Below are 27,689 nucleotides of genomic sequence, written 5' to 3' on the forward strand. Positions count from 1 at the left end.
TTGACAAAGCGTGTTTGCACGCGAAACGGCCACAGGCTTACTCCGTATCATTTAGACCAAGAACCTGAATAAAAGAAATTCATTGCCAAGTCGGTGAGTGCCTCGATTTTTTTCTATTTTGGATTTCAAGTTGTAGGTGCTGTACTAGTCGACGAGCACCCCGTGGGCGTATCGATTGCCGTGATCCATCAGTGTGAATAGTGCCAATGTGAACCTCCACTCAACTATCAATTTCTGGTTTAACAGTGTCAGCCCCTTTTTCCTTATCTCTTTAATGAATTAGTATTCTATATATATATATATATATATTTTCTATATTTCCTATGTATATGCCATAATTGTATCACCCGCAAGTCTCCACAAAACCAGTGGAATTACGTAACTTTTGGGGTCTATTACAACAAGTGGCCAATATAAAGTAAACATACATCAGGAACACTTGTCCTCTATTAGATAACACAGAGAAATGAGCAGTAATAAAAAGCGTTTAGAGACCATCTTCTAATTCCTGCACTCTAACAACAAGCTACTGCCAAACCCAAGAACCAAATTTCAGGCCACTCATCGACCACTATATTGTTTTCCCAAATCTCTACACCTAAAAAAAAAACATAGCAGTTGAAAAGTCCTTCATAGGTTTAAAAGGAGGCTCAATTTACAAAGTTCAACACCCCAGCCACACGTAGCGGAAAAAAGCTGCACAGAAATATAAGCAAGCTGCAGATTATGAACCCAATTTTGGAAAACACACCACTCTAAGTATTCATGTAGAGATTTAGTAAGCATTTTCACCCAACAGGTGTTTTACAGAATTTAATGTGCAGTGCACGGTGCAGAGTGAAAATTGCTAATTTTCCACATTTATGCCATTTTAGTGCCTAATAGGTTGTGCCCAGCTTGTGTCACCGGAGACAAACACCCTATAAATTGGTATGTAGGTTCTCCCTGGTACAGCAATACCCCACATCTGGTTATCTGTTGCCTGGGCACAGGGCAGGGCTCATAAGATAAGGAGTGGCACATGGCTGACACAATTCTACTTAGGCCTCATGCACACGACCGTAGCCCAACCGTAGCCGTGTGCACGGCCGTGATTTTCGGGTCGGCCGGCTGCGGACTGTCAGCCGCAAGCCGCCCGCACATGCACATGGCCGCGGCCATTGTTTTCAATGAGCCCGGACCGCAACTCCGGACCGTAATAAGACATGGCCGTACTTTCTGCGGTCCGGGCTCCCGGGCCGTGCACGGACCGCAAAAACTACGGTCGTGTGCACGGCCCCATAGAAAAGAATGGGGCCGCAATTCTCCCGTGGATTTTCGGGGGAATTGCGGACGCAAAAACACGGTCGTGTGCATGAGGCCTTAGAGGTAGATTTTCAGGCGCCATTTCTTCTTTGCAGAGGCAAAATAATAGAGACCTCCAAGAAGTCAATGCATTTTGGAAATATGCCCTGCACATATGCGTAGGTTAAACTGGTTTTTGGGGGGCTATTGTGTGACAGATGTGTACGCTGTGTGGAGTTCATCAGAGTAATAAAAAGGGGGTTCTAATAGATAACATTTTAATTCAAGCGACATTTGTATGTTTTAACCCGTTAGTGACCGGCCCATCGTGTTTCTACGTCGGTCACTAACGGGCCTTATTCCGATGCCATAGACTTTTTACGTCGCGGCATCGGAATAAGTAAACAGAGCAGGGAACTGTCAGATCTCCCTGTTCTCAGCTGCTAGAGGCAGCTGAGGGCTGGGAGCGTCCCTGCTCTGCTGTGTGAGATCGATATTAGTATCGATCTCACACGTTTAACCCCTCAGATGCGGTGCTCAATAGCGAGCACCGCATCTGAGTGGTTTTGGAGAGAGGGAGGGAGCTCCCTCTCTCTCCCACCGACACCCGGCGATACGATCGCCGAGTGTCTGTGTCTCTAATGGCAGCCGGGGGTCTAATAAAGGCCCCCAGGTCTGCCTGGAGCGACTGCCTGCTAGATCATGCCGCAGGCATGACCTAGCAGATGCCTGTCCGTGTTAAACGGACAGGCAGTAATACACTGCAATACAAAAGTATTGCAGTGTATTACAATAGCGATCGGTGAATCGTATATTATAGTCCCCTAGTGGGACTAGTAAAAAAGTGAAAAAAAAGTTTAATAAAGTTAATTTAAAAAAAAATGTGAAAAAAAATGAAAAACCCAGCTTTTCCCCTTACAAACTGCTTTGCTATTAAAAAAACAAAATAAAGTTAAAAAGTTACACATATTTGGTATTGCCGCGTCCGTAACGACCCCGACTATAAATCTATAACATTATTTAACCCGCACGGTGAACGCCGTAAAAAAAATAAAAAACTATGGAAAAATTGCTGTTTTCTGTGAATACTGACTTTAAAAAAATGTAATAAAAAGTGATCAAAAAGTCGCATCTACTCCAAAATGGTACCAATAAAAACTACAAGTCGTCCCGCAAAAAAAAAGCCCTCATACAACCGCATCGGCGAAAAAATAAAAACGTTACGGCTCTTCAAATATGGAGACGCAAGAACAAATAATTTTGAAAAAAAAGCATTTTACTGTGTAAAAGTAGTAAAACATACAAAAACTATACAAATTTGGTATCGTTGCAATCGTAACAACCCGCTGAATAAAGTTATTGTGTTATTTATACCACACGGTAAACGGCGTAGATTTAGTACGCAAAAAAGAGTGGCGAAATTTCAGATTTTTTTCTATTCCCCCCCAAAAAAAAGTTAATAAAAGTTAATCAATAAATAATATGTACCTAAAAATGGTGCTATTAAAAAATACAACTTGTCCCGCAAAAAAACAAGACCTTATACAGCTATGTTGATGCAAAAATAAGAAGGTTATAGCTCTTGGAATGCGACGATGAAAAAACGTAAAAAATAGCTTGGTCATTAAGGTCCAAAATAGGCTGGTCATTAAGGGGTTAAAGCAATCCTTTATACACAGGCCAGATTGTGTGGGGCAGGTTTCACAATGGTAAACGGTGGTGTTTTTTATCCCACTTTTGTAACACACACTGCATCTTTTTGGGGTCCTTCCATTTTTACCAGTCAAGGGGATTACACTTGGAAAGTCCTACATTGGTACAGTGCCTGTGGCCTTGCTTCTAAAAGTACTGGGGAAACCCCCTTCCTGGTCACCAAATATTAGCGCCTTGATCTCCAGCTCTTGAAAATCCTTGAAATGTTCCCCTCTGCCCTGCACATTGATGTAGCACATATACATTATACAGTGCCATCTATACGGTGTATGTCCAGTCTTTTGTACCACACCCTTGTTTTCTGCATAGTGCTATACAGATCAACCCCTCTGATGTACCTATTAGGGTATGTTCACACGTACATGTCCGATACGCCTGAAACTACGGAGCTGTTTTCAGGAGAAAACAGCTCCGGAATTTGACGTTTTGACATGTGCAGGCGTTTTTCGCAGCGTCCATTACGAACGTAATTGGAGCTATTTTTCTATGGAGTCAATGGAAAACGGCTCCAATTACGTCCCAAGTAGTGACAGGCACTTCTTTTGACAGTGGCGCGTAAAAAAATGACAGAACATCGTAAAGCCCATTCAAATGAATGGGCAGATGTTTGCCGGCGCATTGGAGCCGTATTTTCGGACGTAATTCGAGGTTAAAACGCCCGAATTACGTCCATAAATAGGGTGTGTGAACTCAGCCTTATAGTCCAGGATGGTTTGGGCTTCTGTACAGGTACCTCACACGGGGACAGGAGAGCTGCTATGGCCATGTATAGTGATCAATATAAGGACATCCCACCTGTCCTTAAACTTGACACAATACGTTATTGCTGCATAATGCTCTGCTCTCGCCCCTTGTTTGCCCAAGCAGTGACCCTTCGCTTATTTTTTTTTTGTATTCGTGCCAAATGCCACAGTGCTTCTGGAGGCAAGGCACTTAAATAGAGGGAGGCTGGTGTAGATATTATGCAGGTAGAGGTGGTTACCCTGGTTCCTGCACCAAATCCCACACTATTTTTCCTGTAACTCCCAAGAAGGTGGAGGGACATTCTGGTGTCCTCCCCGTAATAAATCCTAAACCTATGGGTGTACCCATATGCACTCTCGCGCAACTTATACATCTTCACACCATTCCTTGAACTTTTACTGGCAGAAATGAATCCTACTATTAAAATATACCAGGGACTCATCAAAAGAAATGCACTTCTCAGTGGTATAAGCCTGGGCAAACTCGGCACTAAAATGGTCTATAAGGGACCTAATTTTAAACATGCATTAATACTGGGGTCAACTCAGGGTGGGAACTATGCAATTTTACTATAATGTAGGGACCTCAGGATTGCTTCATAGCATGTCCTGGCCATTCGGGAACATTGGGGGTGGGAGTACGATATACACTATATGGACAAAAGTATTGGGACGCACCTCTTAAAGGGTTATTCCCATCTACAAAAATCGAGCTTATTAAGCTCACCCTTCTAAGGATAATAATTTTTGTAATTACCTGTCTTTAGCCCAGCGATGTTGTTTTCGGGATATTCTTGCTTGAAGTCGCTGTCAGTCCCTCTTTGTTTGTAGCTCGTTGTCTGTGGATCCTGCCACCACTATTTACCTTTGGCCATGCATGCGCAAGGATATCCTCCCTGTCCTTAGGAGAGGATGTCATTTCTAGCATGAACGTGCATATCGGCTCATGCGCATTAGATGCCGGGCCGGCCACCAGTCGGGAGGAGAAGTCAGCGGTCCGCTCAAGGTACTGCTTGTAACGTGTGTGTATATGTGTGAAGGGTGCCCTGGTGTTGCAATTCACGGTGTGTTCGTCTCAACTAGGCTTACCATGCCTGGTTGAGACGAACATTCTCCCGATGCTGCTAGAACTACATTAGCTAGCAATGTCGGGAGCGCGCACACTGCAGAGCGGCTTGATTAACATCAAGCCACTGACGCCCCTCTTTTATAAAAGATAACCAGCACTAGCTGAGTCATCAAGTTTAAAAAAAAAAAAGGTAGTTAGGGAATTAATTTTTAAAACATTTTAAACAGCAAATTATTTTTTTATTTCATTTCAGTATAGAATGCCTAAAAAAATGTTTTACTCAACTTGGGAATAACCCTTTAATCATTCAATTCAGGTGTTTCATTCATTCCCATTGCTACAGGTATGTAAAATGAAGCACCTAGCCACGCAGTCTGCCTTTACAAACATTTGTGAAAGAATGGGTCGTTCTAAAGAGCTCACTGAAATCATTGAAACAAGGCAGTTCATGAAATGTATTCTTTCCTACTTATTCCAAGAACAACTGTGAATGGTATTATTGTAAGTGGAAGCGTTTGAGAACCACAGCAACTCAGCCACGAAGTGGCAGACCACGTAACGTTACAGGGGAGGGTGGTCGTCGAGGGCTGAGGCACATAGTGCATAAAAGTCGCCAACGCTCTGCTGACTCAATAACTGCAGAGTTACAAACCTCCTCTGGCATTAACACCTGCACAAAAACGGTGCGCCAGGAGCTTTATGGCATGGATTTACATGGCTGAGCAGCTGCATGCAAGCTTTACACCACCAAGCACAATGCCAAGCATCGGATGGGGTAGTGTAAAGCACGCTGCCACTGGACTCTGGAGCAGTGGAAACATGTTCTGTGGAGTGATGAATCACCCTTCTCAATCTGTCAGTCTGATGGACAAGACTGGCGAATGCCAGGAGAACATTACCGGTCTAACTACATTACGACAACTGTAAAGTTTGGTGGAGGAGGGATAATGCTATGGGGTTGTTTTTCAGAGGTTGGCCTAGGCCCCTTAGTTCCAGTGAAGGGAAATCTTAATGCTTCAGCATACTAAGACATTTTGGACAATTGTATGATTCCAACATTGTGAGAACAGTTTGGGGAAAGCCCTTTTCTGTTCCAGCATGACTGTGTCCCAGTGCACAAAGCAAGGTCCATGGCCTGCATAGAACCGTGACCCCAACCAGACTGAACACCCAGAGATTGCAAGCCAGGGGCTCGCATCCAACGTCAGGGTCTGATCTCACAAATGCTCCTCTGGATGAATGGCAAAAATTCCCACATACACACTACAAAATCTTGTAGAAAAATTGGAATTATGGTTTTTTTTTTATGGCTTTCACTATGCTGGATAAATAATGTGATCATTTTAACCCCTTAACGACATGTCACGTACATATACGTGAAAGCCGTTAAGTATGGAGCGAGCTCACGGGCTAAACGCGCTCCATACTCAGCGGGTGATGGCTGTGTAATACAGCCGACACCTCACTGCAACGGGCGGAATAAAAAATCCCTGATTCCGCCCGTTTAACACCTTAAAGAGAATCTGTCACCACATTATAAGTGCCCTGTCTCCTGCATAAGGAGATCGGCGCTGTAATGTAGGTGAGAGTAATGCTTTTTATTTAAAAAAACTATCTTTTTTCACAACGTTAGGAGCGATTTTAGTTTATGCTAATGAGCTTTCTTAATGCCCAAGTGGGCGTACTTTTACTTTCGACCAAGTGGGCGTTGTACAGAGGAGTGCATGACGCTAACCAATCAGCATCATGCACTCCTCCCCATTCATTTACACTGCACATAATGATCTTACGTTGTTCACTATGTGCAGTCACACACACACACACATTAACGTTACTGAAGTGTCTTGAGAGTGAATAGACATCGCTTCCAGCCAGGACACTATGTCTATTCACAATCCTGACACTTCGGTAACATTTGTGTAGGACTTACAGCACAGCACATTGAGATCACGATATGCTGTCATTTACATGGTTATATCACTATGTGCAGCCTCATACACAAGCCTAAAATTACTAGTGTCCTGATAATGAATACACATGAAATCCAGCCTGGACGTCATGTGTACTCAGAATCCTGACACTTCTGATTCTTTTCTGTGAGATTTACAGCAACGGATATGAAATCTCGTTTACCTCGTAATCTCGCGAGATTTCGTATCCGTTGCTGCAGTGTCCTGACAGTGAATAGACATAACCTCCAGCCAGGACGTGATGTCTATTCAGAATCCTGACACTTCGCTAAAACAATCCCGACAGATTACGCTGTAAACTGTCATTTCAAACGAGATTACGCTTGCTGTGCTGTAGTGTCGGGATTGTATTAGCGAAGTGTCAGGATTCTGAATAGACATCACGTCCTGGCTGGAGGTAATGTATATTCATTGTCAGGACACTGCAGTAACGTTATAGTGTGTTTATGTGACTGCACATAGCGATATAGCTATATCGCTATGTGCAGTGTAAATGAATGGGGGAAAGTGTATGACGCTGATTGGTCACTGATTGGTCAGCGTCATACACTTCACTGCGCAACGCCCACTTGGCCAAACAGTAAAACACGCCCAGTTGTTAATTAAGAAACTCATTAGCATAAAGCTAAAATAGGTCAAAAATGATCGTTTTTCTAAATAAAAAAAACACTGCTGTAATCTACATTACAGCGCCGATCACATCATGTACAATATATATAATGTGGTGACAGAGACTCTTTAAGTCACACTAGGGGACTTAAAGGGAACCTGCCACGTCACCCATAAAGTCCAATCTGCGTGCAGCGTGTTATAGAGCTGGAGGAGCTGAGCAGATGGAGATGCAGTTTTGTGAGAAAGACTATTCTCAGCTCCTCCTGATCTATAACACGCTGCACGCAGATAGCACAGCATGTTCAACGTGACGGGTTCTCTTTAAAGGGGTTGTCCACTCACGGACAACTGATGTGCTGTCCACAGGATAAGTCATCAGTATATGATCGGTGGGTGTCAGACACCCAGACCCCGCACCAATCAGCTGTTCCTGCTGCCTCCAGGCACCGGACGTCCTTGCTGGAAGCAGATGGCTCCGGTCACGGAATTGCAGCAGAGCTGCCATCTTTTTCCGGCACCAAATACTGCATACCCTGCATAACATCCGGAGGCAGTTGATCAGTGCAGGTCCGGGTGTCTGACCCCCACGATCATATACTGATGACTTATCCTGCGGATAGCTCATGAGTTGTCCGTACGAACGCAGTCGTGTACATGGGGCCTTACAATGGTTATACAAGATAAGGAAAACATGGCAGCTGTATCCAAAAAACAGTGACACACCTGTCCGCAAGTTGTGTGTTGTTTTGCACCTCAATCCCATTCAATTCAAAAGGAGCGGTGTTGCAATACCAGAAACAACCCGTGCACTGCTGTGGTAAATGTACAATGTGGAAGGGGGTTAAATAAAACAACGTTTATTGCAAATATTTAACACGACAGAAGCCGAAGCAAGGGACCCCTCTATGACATTTATATACCCCAATAAGGACTGGTTGTCTTGATGGGAAAACCACATTAACCCGTTAGTGACCGCCAATACGCCTTTTCACGTCAGTCACTAACGGGTCTTATTCTGATGCATAAGCCTTTTTACGGCGCTGCATCAGGAGAAGTAAATAGAGCAGGGAGCTGTCAAATCTCCCTGCTCTCAGCTGCCAGAGGTAGCTGAGGGCTGGGGGCGTCCCTGCTCGAACGTGTGAGATCGATATTAGTATCAATCTCACCCTTTTAACCCCTCAAAAGCAGTGCTCAATAGCGTGCGCCACATCAGAGTTGTTTTGGAGAGAGGGAGGGAGCTCCCTCATCCCACTGACACCCGGCGAGAAGATCGCAGAGTGTCTGTCTCCGATGGCAGCCGGGGGCCTAATAAAGGCCCCCAGGTCTGCCTGTAGTGAATGACTGCTATGCCGGAGGCATGACCTAGCAGATGCCTGTCCGTGTTAAACGGACAGGCAGTAATACACTGCAATACAAAAGTATTGCAGTGTATTATAAAAGCGATCGGATGAACGCATATTAAAGTCCCCTAGTGGGACTAGTAAAAAAAAGTTTAATAAAGGTAATTAAGAAAAACAATGTGAAAAAAAAAATTAAAAACCCACTTTTTCCCCTTACAAAATGCTTTACTATTAAAAAACCAAAATAAAGTAAAAAAGTTACGCATATTTGGTATCGCCGCGTCCGTAACGACCCCGACTATAAATGAATTACATTATTTAACCCGCACGGTGAACGCCATAAAAAAATTACATTAAAAACTATGGAAAAATTGCTGTTTTCTGTGAATCCTGACTTTAAAAAAATGTGATAAAAAGTGATCAAAAAGTCACATCTACTCCAAAATGGTACCAATAAAAACTACAAGTCGTTACGCAAATAAAAAGCCCTCATACAACCGTATCGGCGGAACAATAAAAAAAGTTAGAGCTCTTCAAATATGGAGACACAAAAACAAATAATTTTGGAAAAAAAAGCATTTTTACTGTGTAAGGCCGGATTCAAACGCGGCTTTTGCGCGCGCAAAAGGCACTTGACAGCTCTGTGTGTCATCACCGTATGATGCGCGGCTGCGTGATTTTCGCGCAGCCGCCATCATTATGACACTCTGTTTGGATGTTTGTAAACAGAAAAGCACTTGGTGCTTTTCGGTTTTCATTCATCCTTTTCACTGCTGTTGCGCGAATCACGCTTGTCCCACGGAAGTGCTTCCGTGGGGCATGCGTGATTTTCACGCACCCATTGACTTCAATGGGTGCGTGACGCGCGAAAAACACCCAAAGAACGGACATGTCGTGACTTTTTCGCAGCGGACTCACGCAGCGTAAAAATCACGCACCTGTCTGCACGGCCCCATAGACGAACATAGGTCCGTGCGACGCGCGTGAAAATCAAAACAAATTTGGTATCGTTGCAATCGTAACAACCCGCTGAATAAAGTTATTGTGTTATTTATACCACACGGTAAACGGCGTCAATTTAAGCCGCGAAAAAGGGTGACGACATTTCAGTTTTTTTTCTATTCCCCCCCAAAAAAAAGTTAATAAAAGTTAATCAATAAATAATATGTACCTCAAAATGGTGCTATTAAAAAACACAACTTGTCCCGCAAAAAACAAGACCTTATACAGCTATGTCGACGCAAAAATAAAAAAGTTATAGCTCTTGGAATGCGACGATGGAAACCGTAAAAAAATGGCTTGGTCATTAAGGTTTAAAATAGCCTGGTCATTAAGGGGTTAAGATATGGAGTAAGATTTACAGAGAGCGTTCTCCATGGCCACCAATCAGATTCTAACTAATTTTTCAGAGACACTTTGGAAAAAGAAAGCAGCAATCTGATTGGTTACTAAGGATAATTTCTCCACTTTTCATAGCACTAGTAGACGATACCCCATTCACAACCCACTGGATTTTTGAATGAGCTGTGGAAGAAAATAATAGGCAAGAATATCGAGAATGTTTATTATTCTCGCGGATTCCGCAAGCGAAAGCCAATGAGGCTAACCCCCTTGCGGATCAGAAGGGTCATCCAAGGCAGAAATTTGATGTCAGCGATTTCTTCCACAGATTCTTTGTAAAAATACAGAGCAAAATTTGCTTTAGGCAAATCATGAACGTGTGAATATAGCCTTGGATTTGAACCCAGGTCCCTCGACAGATTTCACTTATTTTTAGATTGTAATAAAGCCAGTGGATTATCAAAAGTTCTCACCGGTTCTCTCAAGAAAGTGTTAGTAAACACCACCTGCGATTATACAGTAAACAGTATCATACCCTCCTCCCTCCAACATGGCTGCTCCATGTTGACAAGTACATTGCTCTCTTCCAGGATCCGCCTACAGCCTGACACAACACCCGTCTTCAGCAGGTTCTTTATGACTGCTGTTTTTTAAACTTTATTAAACAAATCCCTAAGAACCTGTTTGGAATCCCTCGGGACGGAGCCCCTCATATAAACTCTCACCTCAAAGCAGCCGCAAAAGCAGGAAGATACAGCGCGACTCTTTTACCGCCATTCACAGTCAAGTACAGTCCGCCAATCAGCGGCCACGACGTAAGGAATGGGCGGTAACCTTTCACCTTTCACCTCTAGAGACTTTTCCTCATGAATGAAAAGACGGTATGGTTATCCTGCCTCAGCCTGTACCATTCACTATTAGCATAGGGGATTCCTAGTGTTCAGTAGAATATGATAAGCAATTAGTGACTAATAAGACTTTACTTCCGGGTCCCACCAGAGTGCGTGTCAGCAATGGAGCCGGCTGGTCATGTAGTGTGGAGGCGCTGTGCCAGTCACTTGAGAGCAAGGACAAGCTGCAATGGGGTTCTCCTCCAGCCGGTGACCAGGCTCCTCAGCGCTTCCCCTAGCGGCTGTGTATCTCTTGTCACCTCTCTTTACAGCCGCCGTGCACCCCTGCCTGTATCCAGTGTGATGTCCCAGCGCGCGTCTATGTCCCTATGTAGTAGCGCTGTCACCCAGCCTAGCTGTGCTTCTTTATACGGTCTCCTGTACAAGGGAGCCTTCACCTCCCACCCACTAAGAAACCTCTGCGCATCTACTGGCACATTGTGCTGGAATTGTCAGTCAGCTGTGAGCAGCACCGAGCTCTTCTGTCCCTCCTGCAGCTCCCTCCAGCCTCCTAATGAAAGCAAAGATTTCTTTCAGATTCTCAACTGGTAAGAAACATGATGTTGTGCAGCGTTATGGACTATTAATGGTGGTTATCATCAATGCAGTCTGTATTCTGACAATGGAGAAAGTAGAATACACCCTAAAATCATATTTAGAGCTCCTGCACACGCTCTTATTACGGTTCTGTTTTGTAAGAAGCTATAGAAGTGCCTGTACCCAATACTTTACCTCTGTATAGCCCCGCAAGCCCGCTGCCAGGAAGGGTAGAATGGAGCGGCGGTCAAGCGTGTGCCCCTCCGCTCCATTCAATATCTAGGGCACTGACAAAAACTGCTGGGCGCTGTGAATTTGAGCGGGTAGTATACAAGGGTGGACATATCCTTTAGTCGACTCCGCTATTGATTCCGTCAAAACAACGGAAACCTTACAGAACGGTGACAAACAGAAGCCATTTGCATGGATGCGTTATCAATGGTAATGCAAACGGGAGCTATGGTTTCCATTTGGGTTCAGTTCGTGGGTTCTCCTGACGGAAAGGTCTGATGGAAGCCATGAACAGAACCCCAACGCAGATGTGAACGAAGCCTAAGCGTTTGTCTCTTTTGTGCACCGGACCTGTCGTTTTGCCGCATGCAACAGAGAAGCAATAGCGTAGTCGACTATGCTATTGCTTCCGGCAAAACGACTGATCCGGTGAACAAAAGAGACAAACGGAAACCATGGGCACCGGAACCGTCACCATTGAAATCAATGGTAATGGAGACGGAAACCTCTGGTTTCCGTCGGTTTCAGTTTGTGTCTGCTCGGGGTCCCGTTCTGCCGGAAACCTCTGACGGAACGTCAGAACGGGACCCCAACGCAGATGTGAACAGAGCCTAAGATGTTCCATCTAAAGTTTTTCTGTTAGCCCCGCTGGATACATTTTCTACTGTAAAATCCCAGCTTCAGTCACCTCTTCATATTTCATTTTTCAGTGAGCGAACATTTATTATTGATGTTCAGGAGCTGCAGAGAAAATATAGGAATCTCCAGCGTTTACTACACCCAGATTACTTCAGTCAGAAGTCACAGGTAGGTTTCCAGAATAAGCCTTTTTTTTTAATTTATTTATTTATTTCTTAGTTCTGTGTAAATTGTGTTTTTTGTATTACATTTTGTAAATTGGTCCGTTCTAGACATTCAGCAAATCCACTTAACATTGAGAAAGTTGCCCAGAGTACTACGGCATCTAAGGGTTTAGATAGGCAGAGGGGGCCATCAGCTAATGCAGTCGCGGAGTGGAGATGAGTTGCTTTGGCAGCTGGGGGCACGCCCCGCCGATCCGTGAAAAACTGGCGGCACACGGATGCCTTCCATGAGCTGTCCGTTGTTTTGACAGACCCATAGGCTTCAATGGGCGAGACGGACACTGAACAACGGATAGAAGTAGGACATGTTCTACTTTTGACGGAATGGACGCACGGAACCATTGAAACAACGGAAGTGTGCATGGCCCCATAGAAATGAATGTGTCCGTGTGCTATCCGTTAAAAAAACGGATATCACCCTGAAGGAAATAACTGAAGTGGGCATGAGGCCTTAATAATTATATCTTATTACCCTCATTTTTCTATTGTATTGAATATATGGATATTTTTGATATAAGTAACACATTGTGATTGTCATTTTGTATCTACAGTATACATATATTATCACATTATGTCATTTGCTTGAGAAAAGCTCTATGGAAGCGCAGAAACGTTGCATTGGGCTTATGGATACCAAAACTTTTTTCATTCACTCTTTTTGGAGTGCTGCCTGACTTTGGATATGTTTGTCTGGGTCTTCGGTCCTGACCCTGGCGGGCTTGCGCGCATCCAAGTTTGGTGACTGTTCGGCTAGTCTTTTTGTTTTAAAAAAAAAAAGAATTATATAGATTTCTTTATTTATATATATATATATATATATATATATTACCGTAATCGTTGCAACACACAGAGTAAAGTTACTGTGTCCTTTAGGCATCGTTTACACGAGCGTAATATACGCGCGTGCTTTTCACGCGTGTCGTACGCACCTATATTACTCTATGGGGCAGTGCAGACAGTCCGTGGGTTTTGCGCAGCGTGAGTGCGCTGCGTAAAACTCACGACATGTTCTATATTTAAGCGTTTTTCGCGCATCACGCACCCATTGAAGTCAATGGGTGCGTGAAAATCATGCAGGTCGCACGGAAGCACTTCCGTGCGAACTGCGTGAATCGCGCAACAGCTGTCAAACTCTGAATGTAAACAGAAAAGCACCACATGCTTTTCTGTTTACAAACATCCAAACGGAGTGTCATAATGATGGCGGCTGCACGAAAATCACGCAGCCGCGCATCATACACTGATGACACACGCAGCTGTTAAGCGCAAAATGCACACGCTCGTTTAAATCAGGCCTTATACTGCACAGTGAACTCCAAAAAACAAAACCCAGGAAACAATGGCCGAGTTGCTTCTTTTTTTATTTTTTTAATCCCTATCTCCCCCCCCCCCCCCCCCCAAAAAGTTAATACAAGCTAAACAATACATTAGATGTTGCACCTTTTAAAATAGGGTTTCGGCAACCCCACCAATCAGCTGATTGAATGGACCACATCCTCTTCATTGCTTAACAGGCACAGCTCCATGCATTCGATAGTGGCTGTGCCTGGTACTGCAGCCCAGTCCCATTATTAATAATAATAATCTTTATTTATATAGCGCCAACATATTACGCAGCACTTCACATACTGTTAGGGTATGTGCACACGCTTACTAAAAAACGTCTGAAAATACGGAGCTGTTTTCAAGGGGAAAACCGCTCCTGATTTTCTTCCGTTTTTTTTTTTAGAAACTCTCGTTTTTCGCGACACTTTTTATGGCCGTTTTTGGAGCTGTTTTTTGATAGTCCATGAAAAACAGCTCAAAAAACGTCCCAAGATGTGACATGCACTTATTTTTCGCGGGCGTCTTTTAACGTGCCATTTTTGGAAAACGAGGTGTAAAAAAAACGCCCCGTCGGAACAGAACGCCGTATTTCCCATTGAAATCAATGGGCAGATGTTTGTAGGCGTTCTGCTTCCGATTTTTCAGCTGTTTTTCGGGACGTTTATGGCCCAAAATATGGCTGAAAACACTGTGTGCACATTCTCTTATACTCAAAGTAAAAGCACAGATTGAAAGCAACGTTGTGAGTGCCGGGATTTTGTTTTACTATTGAGCTGCAGTACTAGGCAAGTCAACACTAAATCTATAAGCTGTGCCTGGTAAGCAATGAAGACGACGCGTCGCTGACAGCGAGCGCCGTGACCCCTTCAATCAGCTGATTGGTGAGAGTGACGGGAGTCAGATCCCCACCGATCTAATATTGATGACCTATCCTAAGGATAGGTCACCACTATAAAAGTCCCTATAACCCCTTTAAGGAACTATTCACACATTGTGTGTTTGTTTCAGAATCCACACTAAAATTCTGCTACAAAGTGCAGTACAATGTAAGTGAATCTGTTGTTAAAGAGGCTCTGTCACCAGTTTATAAATGCCCTATCCCCTACCTAATCTGATCGGTGTTGTAATGTGGATAACAGTGGTTTTTATTTTGAAAAACTATCATTTTTGAGCAAGTTATAAACTATTTTAGATTTATGCTAATTACTTTCTTAATGCCCAACTGGGTGTTATTTTACTTTTGACCAAGTAGGCGTTGTAAAGAGAAGTGTATGACGCTGACCCATCCGCGTCATACACTTCTTTCCATTCATGTCCATCTGTACTCACAGCGTGATCTCGCAAGATCACGCTGTGCTGTCACATAAACCCACAGTAACTTTACCGAGGTGTCTTGAGAGTGAATAGACATTTCCTCCAGCTAGGACGCGATGTCTATTCACACTCCCAACACTTCGGTAAAGTTTCTGTGGGACTTACACACAGCACAGCTTGATCTCGCGAGCGTGAGTGTGAATAGACATCGCGTCCTGGCTGGAGGAAATGTCTATTCACTCTCAAGACACTTCGGTAAAGTTACTGTGGGTGTATGTGACAGCACGCGCTGTGCTGTGAGTACAGATGGACATGAATGGAGAGAAGTTTATGACGCTGATTGGACAAAAGTAAAAAAACGCCCAGTTGGGCATTAAGGAACTAATTAGCATAAATCTAAAATTGTTCATAACTTACTAAAAAATGATCGTTTTTCAAAATAAGAACCACTGTTCTCTACATTACAGCGCCGATCACATTATGTAGGGGATAGGGCACTTATAATCTGGTGACAGAGCCTCTTTAACAAACTGCATTTACATACAGTGTAAAACATCCTTAGGCCCCATGCCTGCTTCAGTTTTTTCGTTCAGTGTGCTATCCGTTTTTGTCACTGATCGCACCCTGAACCCATTCATTTCAATCGGCCATGCACACCTCCGTTGTTCTAACGGAACCGTGCGGCCGTTCCGTCAAAAGTAGTGCAGGTCCTACTCCTACCCGTTTTTGACGGAACAGTCTCGGCCTTTGGATTGAATTTGGTCCGTGAAACAACGGGCTGCACGCGGAAGCCATCCGTGTGCAGCCCGTGTGTGACGGGACTGTCATTAACGGCCGTACAACAGCCGACGGAAGTGTACATGAGGCCTTAGGTTCTAGACATGCTGCAGATTTTTAAAACCGCCGCATGCCCTATCTGTTTTGAGAAATGTTGCAGATTTCATTCATTGCAATAAGTGAAATTCGCAGCTGCTACACGCAGATTTTGTTGCCGATTTGTAGACCAGTTCACAGTGTAATATATGGCCTAAGACTCCATGGAGCCTGTGCCATGCAGGCTTTGTCGGATGGTTTATGTTTGGAGATATTCTTTTAGGGGAGAAAAGCTTTATACCAGGGGTTAGCAACCTTTGGCACTGTTGTGAAACTACAACTCCCATCACGCCCTGACAGCCAAAGGCTTTATTATTCCAGCCAAAATCTGCCAGGGCATGCTGGGAATTTGTAGTTTCACGGCAGCTGGAGTGTCGAAGATTGTTGACCCTTGCTCTATACGTTTGGCAACTGATGGAGCATGTCACAAATTTTTCGTATGGAATCCGATAGAACAAACCTTTTGTTTAAAAGGTATATGAAGGTACATTGAAGGACCCATACACTATAATGGGAACTCTATTACGTCTCAGAACTCTAATACGGCCATGTGCATGAGGCCGAAACTCTCCGTGATGACCTTCTTTCCCTCACGGACAGGGCCCACTCTCCTTCCGTGTTACTCTATAACTTCATGTAAATCTATTGGAGGTATTTAAACCCCTCTGTATTCCATATGTGCAGGTACCACCTGTAAGTTAAGAATAAATATATCCTGTAAAAATGGAAGCCGCGACCGCAGTGTGGACAGCCTTAGCAAAGGTATAGTTGTCATAAATAATGGTGATCTTTACTCTGCTTTGTTTTTAGCAAGAACGGAATATCTCTGAAAAACAGTCGTCATTGGTTAACAAAGCTTACAGTACCTTGTTATCACCCTTGGGCAGGGGCATATATCTGGTAAGTTTGTTGTGGGTGTATTTTTTTTATGTTTCGCCTTTGTTTTTTGTTTTGTCTATATTAGAGGAGGATAAATTAGTGGGATTTCAGTAATTCTAAGGCCCCATGCACACGACCGTGTTCAGTCCGCATGTCGGCCGAATGTCCCGGACCGAGCACAGTGCAGGGGGCCGGGCTCCTAGCGTCATACCTATCAATGGCGCTAGGTGTCACTGCCTGTCCACGGAACTACTTTCCCATACTGAAAACATGATTACAGTACGGGACAGTTATCCCGCAGCGAGGCACTGACACCTAGCGTCATACATAACTATGATGTTAAGAGCCCGGCTCCCTGCAGTGTGTTCGGTCCGGGACTTGCGGACCGTACATCATGGACCGAACACGGTCGTGTGCATGGGGCCTAAACTAAAAAATATGGAGTACACATAAATTCTGATACTCTGTATATTTTATAGTAGAAGTTGTTCTAAATAAAATGTATTTATTTCATTTCTCCTCTTTGTTCCTGTCCACAGCTAAGTCTTCACGGCATTACAATTACAGAAGGTACAGGCTGTGGCGTGGATGCACCATTTATGTTTGAAGTCTTCGAAATCAATGAAAAACTTAATGACATGAGAACTGAGGCAGAGATTGAAGAAATTGGAACTTTTGTACAAGGTATTCCTTGTGGACTTTAATAGTATTATTGATACTAGTCCGCTTCGCTAATCTCAGATGAACTTGTTTTAATATAGTTGTTGTGAGTTTGTTGAAACTGATGTTTCACCCAAAGAAAAAAAAGCTGTTCTGCTCTGTTCACATCATGTCAGAGCTCTATGTTCCCAATAATACTGAGGCATATGGCGTTTTTTTTTTGTTTTGTTTTGTTTTTTTTTCTGTCAAATTCCCTGGTAATCGGACAGAAAATAAAAATGAGACCACCTCCATCGCAATCCATTTGTACACAGGTATTCTACTGTAAAAGCATTGCTTCTAGGATAGGATAAATGCGTACATACAGCAAAGCCTATACAGCAGCACACGGAGGCTGTGCCGCTCCTTACTAGAGAGTCGTACGGCCTCCGTGCACTGCCATACAGGCTCGGTGCACACGGCTCTGCCATGTGCATGGGGCATTATACTAATGTACACTTATGGGAAAGGCCCTTTAGTGTACAAAATGAGGGGGGGGGGGACTGCCATCGTTTTAAAGCGTTGGCCAAAATACAGTGTACATTCCAATTTTTAAATTGGAACACTTATCGGGAAAAGGACATTATTAGGAGTTATTTCCCACAATCCATCGGAAAAATTATTATAGTGTATATATAATAATACACTATATATATATATATATATATATATATATATATTTATATATTAGTGGGAAATATTATGCATCTGCATTGCTCCACATGTATTTTTCTCAGACAATAGTAAACCCTGTAATCGTACCGTTTACTAATCACATCTGAGAACTATTTCAGCATGTATGATAAGGGCTCCAATGAGGGCAGCAGATTTCCTATGGTGGGAATGAGTCGTTTTTAGTATCACAAATAATACAACTATCTTGAATCGTAAATGATAGCAGTTACATCCATGACCATGTTTACTCTGCCTTGTCATAGGGACATTTCATACATCCAAATTACCATCCACACCAATGTGCACACCTATACACGTTACCTTCACTATTGCTGTTGGCTAGAATGTGAAAGTTTATAGGAATGATTATTTGGATCCACATTGTCACTATGACCAGAAGAGATGATTCAGGTCTGTAATGTCATGTTTCCATTTTTCTATATGCATTAAATGGCATTTTATATAACACTTCTGGCAGTTATTATATTAAAGTCGTACAGAAGCAATAAATGCACAATCCAAAATAAATCTTGTTGTGCAGGTGAAATACTCGAGGCATGGTTGTTAAAGAGGCTCTGTCACCAGATTTTGCAACCCCTATCTCGTATTGCAGCAGATCGGCGCTGCAATGGAGATAAGAGTAACGTGTTTTGTTTTTTTTTAAAAACGAGCATGTTTGGCCAAGTTATGACCATTTTTATATTTATGCAAATGAGGCTTTCTTAAGTACAACTGGGCGTGTTTAAAGTTATGTACAAGTGGGCGTGTATTATGTGCGTACATCGGGGCGTTTTTACTTCTATTCACAACGCCCAGCTAGTAAAAGAAGTGTATGATGCTGACGAATCAGCATCATCCACTTCTCTTCGTTACCACCCAGCTTCTGGCAGTGCACAGACACACAGCGTGTTCTCGAGAGATCACGCTGTGACGTCACTTCCTGCCCCAGGTCCTGCATCATGTCGGACGAGCGAGGACACATCGGCACCAGGCGACAGAGGCTACATCGACTTACCTGCAAACGCTGATGCTGCTGCAGAATCAACTGTAGCCTCTGGTGCCGATGTGTCCTCGCTCGTCCGACACGATGCAGGACCTGGGGCAGGAAGTGACGTCACAGAGCGATCTCTCGAGAACACGCTGTATGTCTGTGCACTGCCAGAAGCTGGGTGTTAACGAAGAGAAGTGGATGATGCTGATTCGTCAGCATCATACACTTCTATTCACAACGCCCAGCTAGTAAAACAAGTAAAAACGCCCAGATGTACACACACAATACACGCCCACTTGGACATAACTTTAAACACGCCCAGTTGTACATAAGAAAGCCTCATTTGCATAAATATAAAAATGGTCATAACTTGGCCAAAAATGCTCGTTTTTGAAAAAAAAAACAAACGTTACTCTTATCTACATTGCAGCGCCGATCTGCTGCAATAGGAGATAGGGGTTGCAAAATCTGGTGACAGAGCCTCTTTTTTTTTTTTTTTTTTTAATCAGTTCAATTTTATTCAACAAACTTCACATTTTTACAGGTCATTGTACTTTCTCATACAGTGTATAAGCAAATTTCCACAGACCCAATTATTTATGTCCAGCCAAACATTCCCTTCCCCCCAACTCCCCCTTGTATCCCCCCAGCCGGTCTTCTCGATACCACTTTTTCAATCCTATCTCCTTCTCTTCCCCTTTTCCATTCCCCATCTTACGCCTGCTCTCCGTATGTACCCCACCGTCAGTAGCCCTATACCTGAACGTGTGACCGTAGTGTCATTAGCTCCACAGAAGCATACCCAGATTGATCAATCCACCTAGCCCATTGTTTTTCAAACTTGACCTTGGACCCCCTCTTGGAGTATATCCTATATTCCATCAGAACCTGTGAGTTAAGTGCCCCTATGATTTCTTGTTTTGAGGGTGGCTCCGCATCCAGCCAGTGCTTTGCTATTCCTTTCCTAACTTGATATAGTATTTTAGCGATTGCCAAACCTGACATCCTATCACCCTCCAAATCCCCAACATACCCTAGCAGCATTACCACAGGATCCCATGGAATCTGTACCTCAAACACTCTCCCCACTAGCTCCAATATTTCCGTCCACAGAATCCCCAACCTCCCGCATGTCCAGAACATATGGAGGATGTCTGCTTTTTCCTCCGGGCACCTAGGGCACTTGGCATCTGCTCTTAATCCCATTTGTTTCAGCACCCACGGGGTCCTATACACCCTATGTATCAGAAACAACTGCGATCTTTGTTGTGCTACATTAATGGACAAAGTACATGTTGCTGCCAATACCGCCTCCCAGTGGTCTGTCGGAATAGGACCCACATCCCTCTCCCATACAGCTTTCACTGGCGCCATAGGATCCCCAGAAGTTCCACCAATAACCTGCAATAAACCAATTAAATTAATCCTTTTGACGTTACTGCTTTTGCAATATGTTCCAACACTCCCGCGGCATGTATTGTCATGTCTACACTGGCCGCTTGTGTCTGCACAGCGTGCCGAATCTGCAGGTACTGATAGAACATGCGGGAGTCCAGCTGAAACTCCTCCCTTATTTGCTGAAAGGATTTGAGTATGCCTCCCTCGTACAACTGACTCAATCGTATTATGCCTTGCTGCTCCCACACCTGCATCCCTTCCAATTTACCCAATTCCCCCAGATAAGCATTCCTCCAGAGTGGTTTATATTTAGTGCACTCTCCTATCCCCAGCAATTGCTTGCACTGCCACCACACCTTGTGTATGAGAAGCAGAGTGGGTCTGGTACTCGCCATCCGTTTATAGCTGTGCGCTTCCAGTCCTGCCAACGGGTTTCCCCCCCCCCCCCCCAGATATGATATGATGCGCGCACTGGACCCCCATGTCTCTTCCTGCTCCCACCCCCAGAAATGCTGACATTGGGCCGCTAAATAATACACCCAAGCATTGGGCACAGCCAGGCCCCCCTCCTCTTTAGGCAGTTGTAGTTTCTCCAGTTTAATCCTAGGTACCCCCTTCTTCCATACTAGGTCCCTAAAAAGGTTGTGCAACCTCCTAAACCAATATTTGGGGATCCATACCGGGGAGTTATGTAGGACATACAGCACCTGGGGCATAAGGATCATTTTAATCAGATTCGTCCTACCCAGAGCCGATAGCGGTAACTTATTCCACGCCTCTACTTTGGCTTTTATCGTTGTTAACAGTGGCATTACATTAAGGGACATATAATCCTGTGCTTTCGCCGTCACCCTAACCCCCAAATACTTAAACTCCGTGACCACCGGTATCTCCACCTCCTCCTCCCCAGTCTGGATAACCCCCGGGTCCATGAGCATTAGAGCCGATTTTGACCAATTAATGAGTAGTCCTGAATATTTCCCAAACCTCTTAATTAGGGCCATCACTAACGGTAGTGTGCGCTCGGTATCCACCATGAATAGCAGCATATCATCTGCGTATAATGCAATTCGTTCCTCCACCCCCCCATATCTCAACCCCTGAATATGTTCATGTTGTCTCACTGCGCACGCCAATGGTTCCACCGCCAACGCGAACAACAATGGAGATAATGGACATCCCTGACGCGTTCCCCGCTCCAGCGCGAACCGATCCGATAGCACCCCATTCACCCTTATCTTTGCTGTCGGGGCTACGTATAACAACTTTACCCATTTTATGAAATTAGGGCCAAATCCCATTTTCTCCAGAACTGACCACAAATATTTCCATTCCACGCAATCGAATGCTTTAGCCGCGTCTAAGGACAGAATGGCTCTCCCCCCATTATTATCCGGCAGAACTTGTAAATTCAAGAACAGCCGTCTCAGATTCACCGCCGTCGATTTGGATGGCATAAAACCGGCCTGATCTCCATGTACCACCCCAGCCACTACCTTAGCTAGTCGAAGCGCCAATACTTTTGCTATGATTTTAATATCCGCCGTCAATAGAGAAACGGGTCTATAGGAGCCCGGGAGCTGGGGATCTTTCCCCTCTTTCGGCAGAACTACTATAGTTGCTTCGTACATTGTTTCCGGGAGCCTCCCCCTATCAAAACTATCCAAAAGAGTGGCCAGTAACTGCGGTGTGAGTTCCTCCCCATATTCCTTAAAAACTTCCACCGGAAGACCATCCGGCCCCGGCGCCTTTTCACTGGCTATTATCCCTATGGCTGCCTGGAGCTCCTCCAGAGATATGGGCTCCTCCAATGTCCCTCTCTCCTCCCCTCCCAACCTGGGAAGGTCGATCTCCCCTATATACTCTTCCAGCTGTTGAGGTGTGTGCTCTGCCCTAGAGGCATACAAATCTGAGTAAAACTGCTGAAAAACTTTCAAAATCTGTCCTGTATCCGTCTCCGACTTCCCCCCCCTCCCCCCTAATAGTGTGTATGTAATTATTCTCCCTCTGAGCCTGCGCCATCCTTGCCAGTAGCCGTCCAGTGGTTTCCCCCTCCTCATAATATTGGCGTTTTAAAAACATCCTTTTGTTATCTGCCCTCTCCAACTGATGCTGTTTTAACAACCGCTGCGCCTCCACCCAATGCTTCAGTGTGTCTGGTGTGTTATCTGCTATATGTAGCCTTTCTGTCTCTGTTACCCTTTCCAACAACGCTTCCCCTAATTGTCTAGACCGTGTTTTAACTGCCGAAATGTGCTGGATGAACACCCCTCTCAGCCACGCCTTCATCGCGTCCCACAGTATCTCTTGCGGTACCGTTCCCGAGTTGAATTGAAAGTATTCCTTTTATGAGGTCTAAAATTTGTTTCTGATCTATCAACTTCAGCCAAAAGGCATTGAGTTTCCAGCACCCTTGCCCCCGCCCTGTCCTCCCCTCCGTCTCTACCTTCATTAACAAAGGGGAATGATCCGATAAAGCTCTTTGCAAGTATTCTATCCGGGCTACAAAGGGTACCGCTGCCGGTGAGCACAAGATTAGGTCTATCCTGGATAAAGACTGATACGTGGAAGACGCACAAGAATACTGAAACCTATTTGGATGTTTATCCCTCCATATGTCCCGCCAACCCATTTCAGCAACAAGATGGCCAAACGCTGTTAAACCTCCCCCTGTCATGCCGAATTTATCCATATTAGTATTCAATACCGCGTTAAAATCCCCCATCACTAGTAACGGCACCTCCGGGAATCTAGCCAGTTCCTCCACCACTTTCTTGATACATCCGCTAGAAAATGGAGGGGGGACATACAACACCACCAACACACAATTCCAATGATACAGCGTACAGTGTACCCACACATACCGCCCCTCCCCATCCTGGAAGGAGTCGTGACATATAAATGGCACCGCCCTATGTATGAGAAGACTCATCCCCCTTGAATATGTAGTATGGTAAGAATGAAAACTATGTCCTACCCAGGCCCTATGCATCATGGAGACTGAATCCCTAGTCATATGTGTCTCCTGTAGTCCTATCACCCTCGACTCCTGCTTCCTAACAAAGTCAAATACCGCCTGCCGTTTTCTGGCGTCCCGCAGGCCCCGTACATTCCAGGACAAACAATTTAAGTGATCCCATCATCCCTCAACATATCCCAACACATCCTTTCCTGTTCTCGTAGTTTTACATATCCGACCGGCTGGGTCCTCTTTCCCTCCCTCCCCTCCCCCCCCCCCCTGTAACCTCCCCCGTAAACCTACCCCTTTCCAAGGGTTGGGGCGACAGAACGTATCTGCCATTACCCATAACAAGCGTCGGCAGGCCAACTCCGCCCACTGTACATTCAACAATGCCATAACTCGCTATTCACGTTTCCCGCGTAACTGACCATCCCTCCCGCTGCCTTTTTCTTGCAAATAAACAACCATCCCTTCAACATATCTGTACCCCTCAATGTCCATAAACACATTCCTCCGCTTCCGGTCTTCCGCGTTCACCGCAACCATGCCCTCCAACTCCAAGTCCAAACATGACCAGGAACCCTCAATGCCATATCTTGCAATTTTTAACGACACCTGGTTCAGTCCCGCATCCCCAGCCTCCTTTTGTCAGCCGGTCTGTTCCGGATCAACGCCGTCCCTCTGCCTCCGCCGGTCTCAGCTGACTTTCATGGCTATCCAACCATCTAACCGCTTCTCTCGGTGTCTCGAAAAAGGAAGTTGTGCCTTGACGTTCCCTAGCTTTCCTCAGGATCTTGTCTCTATCTTTGTAATGTAAAATCTTTATCAGCACCGGTCTCGGCGGCCTTCCCGGAGGGCCGGGTCTGGTCGGCACCCTGTGCGCTCTCTCCACCGCAAATAAAGGGGTCAATTCCTCTCTGCCAAATGTGTCTATCAGCCACTTTTCAAAGAAATCATCCGGATTCGCTCCCTCCACTCTTTCTGGAACCCCCACTAGGCGAACGTTATTCCGTCTCAGCCGATTTTCCATGTCATCTGTCTTAGCCAGCAATGTCGCCACTGCCTGCGAGTGTGCTTGTACATCCTGCTTTATGTGAGGAATCGCATCCTCCATGTCGGAGACTCTCCCCTCCACTGCAGTGGTGCGTTCCGCTACTTTTTGCAGGTCGTTCCTGAGCAGCAAAATGTCCTCCTTCAATCCACCCATCTGGCTTGCTAAAGTATTAAGGACCATAGAATTTTGCTTCACCGCTGCCAAAATGTCTTAAGGAGGGTTCCTCCTTCCTTGCTCCACTTTTCCCTCCAGCGCCTGGCTGGTCCTGCATGGCGCCGCTCATCTCCTCCTCCTCCTCACTTCTCATGTCCGCCGCCAAAGGAGAGTACCTGGATCCATAGGATGAACCTCCAGCTGCCTGATCTCCAGCCGACTTTCGCTGCTGTGCAGCCGCCCCCCCTGCTCTCGGCGTGCGGGCGAACCTCTCCAGCTTCGCCACTACTCCCTGCCGGAGGCCTCTATTGCGGCCCTCCTTCTCCTCGGCGCCATCTTGAGCGCGGGGCCCAGGACTCGCTGGCGGCGACTTCTGCTTCTTTGAGCGCGTCATTATGGACGGGCACTCGTGCTCCTCCACCTCTAGACTCTGGTAAGACCCTGGGGAAGCTGTTTTCCCCGAATTTTACGGGATATATGGACTTTACAGGATGAATACAGCAGGAGCTCCGGTCACACACGTCCTCTCACATTCACCGCTAGGCCACGCCCCCTGGTGACAGAGCCTCTTTAACACCTTAAAGAGGCTCTGTCACCAGATTTTCAAACCCCTATATCGGTGTTTCAATGTAGATAAGAGTAAAGTTTTTGTTTTTTTTTCAAAAATGAGCATTTTTGGCAAAGTTATGACCATTTTTATATTTATGCAAATGAGCCTTTCTTATGTACAACTGGGCGTGTTTAAAGTTATGTCCAAGTGGGCGTGTATTGTGTGTGTACATCTGGGCGTTTTTACTTGTTTTACTAGCTGGGCGTTGTGAATAGAAGTGTATGATGCTGACGAATCTGCATCATCCACTTCTCTTCGTTACCACCCAGCTTCTGGCAGTGCACAGACACACAACGTGTCCCCGCGAGATCACGCTGTGACGTCACTCACTTCCTCCCACAGGAACTTCATCGCGTCGCATCATACACTTCTATTCACAACGCCCAGCTAGTAAAACAAGTAAAAACGCCCAGATGTAACGAACACAATACACGCCCAGTTGGACATAAAGGCTCATTTGCATAAATATAAAAATGGTCATAACTTGGCCAAAAATGCTAGTTTTTGAAAAAAAAAAACACGTTCCTGTTATCTACATTGCAGCGCCGATCTGCTGCAATAGGAGATAGGGGTTTGAAAATCTGGTGACAGAGCCTCTTTAACGACCACCAATACACCTTTTCATGGTGGCCATTAAGGGTACTTATGCCAGAGCGCCGCCTTTTCACAGTTCTGTGACATAAGCCCGGCACGGGTGTCGGGCGGTCTAAAAACAGCCGGGCACCTGCTCTAACGGGCAGGATCGATTTCAACATTTATCTCACCTGTTTAAACCCTTAGATGCGGCGCTCAAAAGAGCGAGCGCCGCTTCCAAGTGGTTTTGGAGGGAGGGTGCGCCCTCTCGCACCCCACCGGCAATCTGTAATTGCAATCGCAGGGTGCCGATGGCAGCCGGGGCCCTAATAAAGGCCCCCAGGTCTGCCTGTAGTGGATGCCTGCTATGCCATGCCTGAGGCATGACCTAGCAGGTGCCTGTCCGTTTTACACTGACAGGCAATAATACGCTGCAATACAGAAGTATTGCAGTGTATTATAAAAGCGATCAGAAGATCACATAGTGGAGTCCCCTAGTGGGACTAAAAATAAAATTAGCATAAAATTAATAAATAAATAAAAATCCCAAATAAAAATGAAAACCCCACTTTTTCCATTCTAAAGTACTTTAATAGGAAAAAAGAAAAAATTAAAACATTACACATATTTGATATCGCCGCGTCCGTAACGACCCCACCTATAAAGCTATTATGTTATTTAACCCGCACAGTAAACGCCATAAAAAAAAAACCAATGCCAGAATCACTGTTTTCTGTTCATCCTGCCTTCAAAAAGTCGTATGTACTCCAAAATAAAAACTAGAAGTCGTCCTGCAAAAAACAAGCGTAAAAATAACATAATTATGGCTTTTAAAACATGGAGACCCAAAACAACTGAATAAAGTTAAGTTATTTATACCACACAGTAAACGGGGTAAATCTAAGACGCAAAAAAGAGTGGCGAAATTTCTGGGTGTTTTTTTTCCCATTTCCCCCCCCCCCAAAAAAAATAGTTGATTCACAAATATATATGTACCCCAATATGGTGCAATTAAAAAATGCAACTTGTCCCGCAAAAAACAAGACCTTATACAGCTATGTCGACGCAAAAATAAAAAAGTTATAGCTCTTGGAATGCGAAGATGGGAAAACTTAAAAAATTGCTTGGTCATTAAAGAGGCTCTGTCACCAGATTATAAGTGCCCTATCTCCTATATAATGTGACCGGCGCTGTAATGTAGATAACAGCAGTGGTTTTTTTTAATTTAGAAAAACCAACACTTTTGACCAAGTTATGACCTATTTTTGCTTTATGCTGATGACTTTCTTAATAGACAACTGGGCGTGTTTTTACATTTGACCAAGTGGGCGTTGTGAAGGGAAGTGTATGACGCTGACCAATAAGCGTCATACACTTCTCTCCATTCATTTACTCCGCACATAATGATCTTACGTTGTTCACTATGTGCAGTCACATACACACACATTAACGTTACTGAAGTGTCTTGAGAGTGAATAGACATCGCTTCCAGCCAGGACACTATGTCTATTCACAATCCCGACACTTTGGTAACATTTGTGTAGGACTTACAGCACAGCACATTGAGATCACGATATGCTGTTATTTAC

The 27,689-nt window shown here is 44.7% G+C and overlaps 2 protein-coding genes across 4 annotated transcripts in view; one reads left to right on the forward strand and one right to left on the reverse strand.

The window, feature by feature from the left end:
* CHEK2 (checkpoint kinase 2) overlaps positions 1 to 10,898 on the reverse strand; it is a 118,789-nt gene extending 107,891 nt beyond the window's left edge. The window contains exon 1 of one of the 2 annotated variants that reach the window (XR_012849588.1): positions 10,798 to 10,898. The gene's annotated coding sequence lies outside the window, so the exon portion shown is untranslated. The remainder of the gene's footprint in view (positions 1 to 10,797) is intronic. The other variant, XM_075831002.1, reaches the window with a different exon arrangement.
* A 61-nt stretch (positions 10,899 to 10,959) lies between these two features.
* HSCB (HscB mitochondrial iron-sulfur cluster cochaperone) overlaps positions 10,960 to 27,689 on the forward strand; it is a 28,561-nt gene continuing 11,831 nt past the window's right edge. Inside the window, exons 1-5 of one of the 2 annotated variants that reach the window (XM_075831020.1) lie at positions 10,960 to 11,510; positions 12,441 to 12,537; positions 16,917 to 17,006; positions 17,525 to 17,669; positions 18,623 to 18,750. In XM_075831020.1, coding sequence (XP_075687135.1) covers positions 11,086 to 11,510; positions 12,441 to 12,537; positions 16,917 to 17,006; positions 17,525 to 17,669; positions 18,623 to 18,702 — 837 coding nt within the window. In that variant the 5' untranslated portion in view covers positions 10,960 to 11,085 and the 3' untranslated portion in view covers positions 18,703 to 18,750. Of the gene's footprint in view, positions 11,511 to 12,440; positions 12,538 to 16,916; positions 17,007 to 17,524; positions 17,670 to 18,622; positions 18,751 to 27,689 lie in introns of those variants that run through there. The other variant, XM_075831015.1, reaches the window with a different exon arrangement.

The sequence above is a fragment of the Rhinoderma darwinii genome, chromosome 1 (assembly GCF_050947455.1).
Source record: "Rhinoderma darwinii isolate aRhiDar2 chromosome 1, aRhiDar2.hap1, whole genome shotgun sequence".
NCBI lineage: Eukaryota > Metazoa > Chordata > Amphibia > Anura > Rhinodermatidae > Rhinoderma > Rhinoderma darwinii.